Here is a 9,789-nt window from a genome sequence, read left to right on the forward strand (position 1 = left end):
ATTCATCGCGTCTATGTTAAATGCTACTTTATTAGTCAGAAAAACTAAAAAAACTCAATCATGTGAAGCAAGATATGTATAGTCTTGCTTGAAAGTTGAACTAAATGAGAGGGTAGCAAACTCATTATAGGAATTATTTGAGAGCAGAAAAGTTTGTATAAAAGGGGAAATTGAGTTAAGGTTGCAGGGTGATATTTGTTCCATTTTGTTTTTCTTTGTGTGTGAAATGAGAGGTATTCTAGCATGTATTTATGCAGATAAAAATTATTCAGCAGGGTAGGTGCCAAAGAGAAGGGAGGAAGGCTGGTGGGGAAGGTGAAAGTGGAACATGCAACTTGTTCCGGTGGTTTTGAGAGCCAAGAGTGGGATAGGGAAGAGCGATGGAGGGGTTGAGGTTGGCTGTGATGCATTATATTCATGTAGGGAAAGATCACAGTGAAACCCTTCTTGTACAATGAACAGTTAAAAAATCAAGTCATAGAGAGGGAAACTTTTAAGATAAAACAGAGAAAAGGAGAACATTGTGCTGAAGCAATATTTTGGGGCTGGCTATAAAGAATAGGGAATACACAGTGTATAAGTCCATATGTACATACATGTATGTACATACATGTGCACATGTGTACATATATATGAAAATAGGGTTTCCCACACATGTACATATGTAATATATACATATAGTTTATATACATGTGTATATGTGTATATATTCATGTACATACCAGTATGTGTGTAAATGTTTCTGAGGTCCAGAATTTCTCACTTATTTTTAAAGAATCAGCAAGTTCATTAGTCTTAGGGAGCAGAAATGAAATAGGAAATGGAAATGGATCAAGGAAATACTTAAATTGCCAAATTCCGTTGATATAATTACAAAAATTGTGGCTATATCTTTTCCTGTTTGATCAGCATTTCAGGGAAGATAAAATATTTTAGATATTACTAACACTGTGGAATAGACAAAAGAGATGGGAGCATGCTTACTATGACAGATGGACAGAGGTGATTTAAAAAAATTGGGATTTAAGGAAGTGATAGAATTAATGGATCATCAAACATTGGGTTTGATTTTTTTAAGGCCTTTTGGAATTTTGTGATTAGATAGACCTGGAATTTGAGCGTTAGTGTTCAACAGGTATGTTTGAAATTGATATAACCCAGGGATTGTAGTTTTGGTTAAGGACCAAGGGTAGCTTGTGACCAAAGAAGTGAGAGGCTGGGAGTAGGTGGGCAACAAGATCATTGGGAGATCCATCTTTACCTGGAAGAAGATAAATCTGTTTTATTCAAGACTTGCATTTTACCTTTGAAGCAGAACCTGCTGTTTGTAGGGTAGCAGATTTCTCTTCAATGGCTTCTGAAATAATAGGCTGATGATGCAGTAAGGCCAACCGGATCCAGGTCTCTGAGCTCGTTGGGCCGGTCACAACCACAACAATGGAGGTTCTGGGAGTTACTAGGCAACAAGCCGAGCAGCCCTGGCTGGGGCCTCCAAAGCTTGGTGTCTTCCAGCTTCTCCACTTTTGGTGGGGGCTGGAGGAGGCTGTGAGCCAGGTGAAGCAGGGCAGAAGCCCCTGGGAAATCCTGCTTGACCATAATGAAGAAGCTTCTTAGCCTATGGAGAATGAAGGATGAATCCCTGAGCCGCTCCTCAGACCTGTCCTTATCCTTGGGCAGCACCTACTCAGATCTGTCCACTGATGAGAGTTACAACTTCCAACATAAGCATTCAAAGAAACTTCACAAGGCTGCTTCAGTCGGGGACTTGGAGAAGTTGAAGGAATACCTCAAGTACAAGAAACATGATGTGGACAAGCGGGACAAAGGACATAGGTGAGCAAACCTAAGACACCAGTCGGGGAAAGGAATTGTAGAGCTGGGACGACTGGCACACTAAACAGAAGCAAGACATGCCTGGGCTGTTTAACACTAGTGCCACTCTGAGTATCTTCACAAGAGACATGTCATTTAGCAGAGGGTCCCATTGCCGACCTTTATCTTAGATTTTTGTGAATGCCTCCCTGTGTGTGTGAAGGTGTTTTTGTCCTCCCCATTTCCACCCCAAATACCAACTGCTTTAATCTCCATTGGGCAATCAGCCCTTTCACCATTTTACTGTTCCGCTTCTTGGTATACATTGTCTCCAGACACCTAACATTTACTATTTTACTAGTGGAAAAATAGAAAGAGAATAGAAACAACCACTTACGACAGAAATCATTAAGATTTGGAAACACCAAAACTGTTAACATCCGTCTAAAAAAAGGAAGGGAACTTGTTAACTTATCTAATGTGACAAATTTACTGGGGAGAAGATGGTTTCCCCTCTTCTGTGTTGTCCAGTTCTTAATATAAGTTGCTTACTCAACAAATACACACTCTAAATACATTTAACAACCATAGGGAGAACAATTCTGAGTTTATTTTGATATTTCATTACTACATCCAAAGTCCATACACCATTTTGGTGTTTGAAGAAAAAGTCAACTATGCTTAAATTTATTATAGCTTTAATTTTTTTTAATTGAGATAAGTTAAATATTTGATCTTTTAGACATTTGCATAGTCTTTTAAATTCATCCAAAAGCAATGCTACTTATATAATATTTTAGTACATATAAATAAGCATGTGAAGCAAATGACAATTTTGCTTGTTTTGGAGTGTCAGCAACTTCTCCAGTGTGACTATCTCTAAGTTTATATTCCATTAAATTGATATAGAACACCTTTGCATCTGGCCTGTGCTAATGGATATGAAAGTATCGTATCTCTCTTAATTGAGAAACAATGCAAAATAAATGTCCTGGATGGTGAAAAAAGAACCCCATTGATTAAGGTATGTTTTCTTTTTTCTTTTCAATTGGAGTATGTTTGAGCTCTTCTAGTTAACTTTCATTGACTTTCATGCTTTAGAACATAGTATTAAAGTTAATGTAACATATCATTAATTATGAAATGTAACTCATCTATTCTTGTTGCATTGACAGGCAATACAGTATCAAAAGGAAAAGTGTGTTACTATTCTTCTAGACCATGGTGCAGACCCAAATCTGGTAGATTTTCATTACAATACTGCTCTTCATTATGCTGTTTGTGGACAAAGTGTTTCAATAGTCAGAAAACTGCTTGAACACAAAGCTAATCTTGAAGCTAAAAATAAGGTAATTTTATATTAAAGAAAAGCATTTTCAAAGCAACTAAAGATGATAATTCTTGAAGACAGTTCATATAACAGAAATGCATGTTTTGCTGAGAAAGAATTTTCTAAATTGAGATTGAGGAGAACAGATTATCAAAAACTGATTTAAAAATTTCTTTCATTTACAGCCTCTCTCCTTTTTCATTGCACATTGTAATCTTGACCTCTAAAATAATGTAATTAACTGAGAATTGCTCAAAGCACTATATTGAATGAGAAACAATTGAAGTCCTTATTATGTTGATAAAAATTGTCTAAACTGAGTGATATTGACTTACACCTGTAACCTAGAAACTCAGGAAGCAAATCTGAGGATCTTTGGTTCATATCCAGCATTAGCAGACAAATCAGAGATGTGTGTGTGTATGTGTGTGTGTGTGTGTGTGTGTGTGTGAGTGAGTGCACAACAAGCGCATGTTTGTGCTGAAAAATTTAGGGCCTCAGGACTTAGCTTTTAACCTCAAGGCTTTGGTCCACAGCTTACTTGAGCCACAGCCTACTTGAGACACAGCTCCACTTCTGGCATTTTAGCAGTATTTTGGAGATGAGTTTCATGGACTCTCCTGCCTTGCATGACTCTGAACCAGGTGATTCTCAAGTCTTGGGCTATTGATTAGCTAGAATTAGAGGCTTGTACCATCAGCACTTTGCCTGAGTGACTATTATCTCCAATTAAACAACAATAAAGCTGAGCTAAAGGTTTATGTCAAGTGATAGAGTACCTATCTTTAGTTAAAAAGCGAAACAAGGGCTGGGAAGGTGGCTCAGTGGTAGAGCGCTTGCCTTGCATGCCTGAGGCCCTGGGTTCGATTCCTCAGCACCACATAAGCAAAAAGAAAAAAGCCGGAAGTGGCGCTGTGGCTCATGTGGTAGAGCGCTAGCCTTGAGCTGAGCTGAAGAGCTGAGGGACAGCGCCCAGGCCCAGAGTTCAGACCCCACGACCGGACCAAAAAAAAAAAAAAAATAAGCGAAACAAAAGTAAGAGGTCCCTGAGTTCAAGCTGCAGCTCTAGCACACATAAGAAGTCTTAGGTATTGACCGTTTCTATTTAAATAGTTATGAGTAACTAATATGATTGAATTTGGAAGTTACTGAAAGGAATTCTAATTCTCTTTGAGATATTATGGATAGTTGAGGACTTTTAAATAAAAGTATCTTATTTTTATTTACATAATATTTAAGGTACAAGGTAGCTCCAGACATGTGTCTGTCTTGAAGTTTTAAAGAGAATTTAATAGAAAGCCATTTATAACATTGTGAAAGGCTGGGATGTAGCTCAGTGGCAAGGTGCTTCCCTAGCATGTGCAGTGTCCTAGGTTCAATCCCCAGAACCAAAAAAGCAAAAAAAAGTAACTGTGAAATTGTGACTTGGTAGTGTGCAATGCTCATTCACTTAATTCCAAGTTACTCTTGCCTACAATTTGAATTAAGGCTAAAATGGAAATTTTGAGGTGTAACTGGCCCATCACTAATGTGTTTTCTTGGTTTTTGAAGTTTTGTTTTGTACCAAAACTTTAAAAAGCATGTAACTTTCAAACAATGTTTTAAATAATCATTTTGAAATAATATTTACAGGATGGATATACTCCACTTCTACTTGCCGTTGTTAAAAATAATGCAAAAATGGTAAAATTTCTTTTGAAGAAAGGGGCAGATGTGAATGCTTCTGATAATAATCAAAGGTATAATTAGTAAAACTAAATAAGATGACATATAAGTACAATTACACACATATATATGTATCTCTCTCCATCTGTCTCATCCAGCTGTCATCTATCATCTCTATATCTCTATATCTATTTGACAGATATCTATATCTATGTCTCTCTCTGAACAATATAATATGATAATTTCAGTAAATCTAGACTCTCAGAATTTATTTTTCTATTAGCAAAACCAAACATTTGGACAATATTGTTCAATGTAGTTTTTATTATTGTTAATATTAACACTAGAATTAGATAAGTAAAATCAAATACTCTAGTTAATTTGTGTAGGGAACCTAGAGTTCCAGATATTCCTTGAAACAATAGCCACCTGAGAGTGGAAACTTAAACCATTGAGCTATCTGCTGCCCAGTTACTCTCTTTAGTCTCTGTTACATGATTTGTGATTGGTGTATGTTTGTTTTCTCTCTCTTTTTTTTTTTTTTTGAACTCTGCCTGAGCATGGTCCCTCAGCTCTTCATCTCAAGGGTGGCGCTCTACCACTTGAGCTACAGCGTCAATTCTGGTTTTCTGGTGGTTTATTGGAGATGAGTTTCACAGACTTTCCTGCCTGGGTTGGCTTTAACCGCAATCCTCAGATCTCAGCCTCCTGAGTAGCTAGGATTACAGGCTTGAGCCACTGGTGCCCGGCTGGTATATGTTTTTATTAGCACACATTAGCTACACAAGCGGAGATGTGACATATTCATGCATAATTACAATGTATTTTAATCCACTCCTCTTCCATATCATTCTTCCTTACTCCATTTGCATATAATTTTTTAACAAATTGGACTCACTGTTTTTACTTTCATGCATTGACTCTTTCTAATTGCAATCCTATAGTTCAATGGTATATTGAGAAGACTAAATTTGTTTATCTCTTGCTACAGAACAGCCCTTATGATTGCTCTCAGTTTTGAACCAACAAATTTAGTAAGTCTTCTTCTTCAGCAAGGTGTGGATCTATCTTGCAAAGATATTTATGGTTTCACGGCTGCAGAATATGCTTCTTGTAATGGTTTTACTGTGTAAGTGCTACTGTCTGTCTTTTAACAACCATGTGAGATTTAATATTAAGGAACAAAGAGTGATCTCTAATGAACAAAGTATACTCAGCAATAGGGATTAACATCTAAATCCTGGACTCAGAGATCCAGAAATTCTCTTTTCCTCTATTTGTGTTGTTCAATGTATATAGGAGCTGTGGACAGCTTTAACTCCCAGTGGCATGGGAATTGAAAGTGTGCCATCTTTTGAGATGGAAAAAGATGTCTAATCCACACAAGTCCTTTTGTTACTTTTAGACCTTAATGATGTAAAGATTTTATCCATGTTTTGAATATTTATTGCTAACATTTCATTACCTAAATTTAGAATTTCTTAATTATTATCCTCAAAAGCACAAGATCTTTTCATATATAAACATATATTTCTGATTCTGTGTGTGTGAGAGAGAAAGAGAGAGAGGAAGAAAGAAAGAAAGGAAAGAAAGAGAAAAAGAGAAATAAGAGTTGAAATAAGAGCTTCATGGTCCTGCCTGGCTTTTATGGATGGTCCTCTAACATTTGAACCCCTCTTCTAGTTCCTATGTTTCTGATTTTTTTTTTGTCAGTCATGAGGCCTGAATTCTGGGCCTGAGCGCTGTCCCTCAGGTCTTCCACTCAAGCTAGCACCCTCCCACTTGAGCCACAGTGCCATTTATGCATTTTTCTGCCATGTGGTACTGAGGAATCGAACCTAGGGCCTCATGCATGCAAGGCAAGCACTCTACTACTGAGCCATCTTGCTTCTGATTTTTATTTATTTATTTATTTGTCAGTTGTGGGGCTTGAACTCAGGGCCTGGGCTTTGTTCCTATTTTGCTTATGGCTAGTGCTCTACCATTGTGAGCAACAGTGGCATGTCCAGTTTTCTGGTGGTTAATTGGGGATAAGCGTCCCATGGACTTTCCTCCTTGGTTGGCTTTGAACCACAATCCTCAGATGTCAGCCTCCTGATTAGGATACAGGCGTGAAACACCAGTGCTGGGCTTTGTTTCTGAATTTTAATAGCCAACGATAAAACATATTGAAATTAAAGTAGTGTCCTTAATAGAGCAGACTTGGGAGAACCTTGAGGAAGGAGTGTGTCATAGTGGGAAGTTTTGAAATATTTAAGATACACTAGGAATTGAATTGAACTATATTCTCATTAATTCTGGAATTCATACACATTTTCTTTTCCTGAGTTAGATATTATGAGTTAATTGACAATTTTGGAAAATTGGATAAAGTTGATCAAACATCCTACTTTGAAAATACAATGCTGGGCAACATTTGAGTAGAGTGGACAGAAGGTAAGAGGATAATAACTGGACCAATAGTTTCATTTTTTTCTTAGGAAAATAAATAGTTTTATTAAGTAATATTTAAATTTAAAAGAGCACTGTGGTTAGGGAAGATGGCATTAGTCAGTATTCAGTGTCATGCTAAAATTCTGAGCAGAATAAAGTGAAGAAGGCAGCATTTATTGTGGGTCCTTGTTCTGAAGGTTTCAGTCCATTTAGCTCTTCACCACAGACACTGTGTCTGGGGTGAGGCAGGAGGATGGTTAGGGACAAAGATATATCCTTTAAAGATATACCCACGTGACTTACTTCCTTCAACCTGGTCTCATTTCTTAATACTCCAGTCATCTTGGAACTCCTCAGTGGATTGATCCATTGATGAGTTTAGTATCTCTATCATCTATCTCAGCCTTTAACGCTTATGCCATTTGGGGGAGAAATTTCATATCCAAATCATAACAGAGACCATTCAAATGTCAAAAGTATTCAAATCCTTCCAGTTCCTCCCAATTCTTTCAAATCTTTAGTGTTGAACAGTACTCGGCCATAATGATTCAAGGTGCCTCAGTTTATTGTCGAATTTCTTCCACTTCCTCTTAGTGTACAATGCAAAATTTTCCTTCCTAGGCTTCCTTTATTTTCTACAAAAGAAAAAACAAACAAACACACATTAATAAGAAGTAAAGAAGTTCTGGGGTTTATAATTTATAACTTTATGTGACAAAAGTAGAAACTACAGAATATCTCTTGAGAGTAAACGTTTAAAACTATTCCCATTTTGTCTTTGTAATGTTTCCAGTTTCTAGGGGACTGTTGGTCTTTATATGTTTTAAAGCTTAATAGAAATATTAGGTCAAGAAAATTATCAAGGACATTATAAAAGATAATCTTACAAAGCTGTATTTCCATCAGATTCTAAGTAGATAACTATTTTTTCAAATATCTGTAAGATATAGAAGTAGCAATACTAAATTATATGTATTGAAGCTGTGACAGAAAATTTAAGAAATCTTCATAGAAGTGAAAGACATTGTAAGTGTCGTTTGTTTTCAAGATATGTAACTTTATTTGTGCACTTCCTTGAATTAGAAAAGTACAACTTGAAAGGGCAGTTAAATTATACAGCCTTTTCATTAACTACATTTATTTATTTATTTATTTGTGGTGGGTCTTGAACTCCAGGCCTGGGTGCTGTCCTTGAGCTTTTTTGCTCAAAGCTACCATTCTACCACTTTGAACCACAATGCCACTTCCAGCTTTTGAGTAGTTAATTGGAGATTAAAAAAAAAAAAAGCTTCACAAGGACTTTTCTGCCTGGGCTGGCTTCCAACCGCCACTCGCAGATCTCAGCTCCTGATTAGCTAGCATTACAGGCTTGAGTCACTGGCACCTGAATACAACACACAACACACACACACACACACACACACACACACACACACACATACACACATATAAAATCTTAAAAGATGTGAAGAAATGTCAAATGTCAAGTATCTGTATAATGAACCGACAGTTAAAAAGATATAAATTGTATTCAGAGCATATACATTGAAAAATCTGTAATAGAGATATTTAATGGGTAAGAGTAAGTTTTGCTAGGAATATGTCAGAAGTTTTAAATATAAAATTAATACTTTAGCTATAAAATGGAGGAAATTACCATATAATCCTGTGTAAGTGACATTTGAAAAATTTACAAGTACTTTTTTATTTTAAAGGCCCCATTTTTGGGAGGAGGGGTTCTAGAATTGAACCCATGGCCTCCTACTTTCAAGATGGTGCTCTACCACTTGAGCTAATCTTCAGAACTTCTTTATGTTAGTTGTTTTGGAGATAGAATTTAGTGAACTTTTCTGCTTAGTCTGGGCTCAAACTGTGATCCTTTAGATATTAGCCTTGTTTACTATCTGAACAAATATTTTAAAAGTTTATATGGTTGTTGGGGCTGGGAAGGTGGCTCAGTGGTAGAGTGCTTGCCTTGCATGCATGAGGCCCTGGGTTCAATTCCTCAGCACCACATAAGCAGAAAAAGCTGGAAGTGGTGCTATGGCTCAAGTGGTAGAACACTAGACTTGAGCTGAAGAACTGAGGGACAGTGCCCAGGCCTAGAGTTCAGGCACCATGAGTAGCAAAAAAAAAAAAAAAAGTTTATATGGTCGTAAACTATATTATAATATGCAATATGTGATTAATTTTAATATAGTATAACAACTAAGTGTAATATACATAATTATATATTCATTCGATTTTATATCAGTCTTATAAACTGTATTTTAATGTCTCAGAAGGAAGAATTTAGTATTGTAAGTAATTTAGTCTTAGTACCTAAATATTACTTGCAATTTAATTAAACCACATATTTATTTAAATAGAATTGTTGAAATTTTTCTATTGCTAGGTGATATTGAAGAATTAAAGTGGAGCGGATCATCTGACAGATCCTGACACCAAGGCAATAAACTTTTAGTTTCTACCATGATGTCTATACATCTGTGGTTCTTAACTGAAATCAGTGCCCTCACCCCCACCCCCACAAACATTCCTTAACGGGA

General features: G+C 36.5%; 1 protein-coding gene across 1 annotated transcript; it reads left to right on the plus strand.

Annotated features, from left to right (window-relative positions):
* The first annotated feature begins 1,597 nt into the window (after window positions 1–1,597).
* Ankrd7 (ankyrin repeat domain 7) lies at window positions 1,598–7,227 on the plus strand. Its single transcript, XM_042695896.1, has 6 exons — window positions 1,598–1,833; window positions 2,722–2,836; window positions 2,988–3,161; window positions 4,775–4,881; window positions 5,799–5,936; window positions 7,140–7,227. Exons 1-6 carry the CDS (start codon window positions 1,598–1,600, stop codon window positions 7,225–7,227), a joined length of 858 nt encoding a protein of 285 aa, XP_042551830.1.
* Window positions 7,228–9,789: the final 2,562 nt, after the last annotated feature.

Source organism: Dipodomys spectabilis, unplaced genomic scaffold (genome assembly GCF_019054845.1).
Source record: "Dipodomys spectabilis isolate Male_0828 unplaced genomic scaffold, ASM1905484v1 ptg000197l, whole genome shotgun sequence".
Classification (NCBI taxonomy): Eukaryota; Metazoa; Chordata; class Mammalia; order Rodentia; family Heteromyidae; genus Dipodomys; species Dipodomys spectabilis.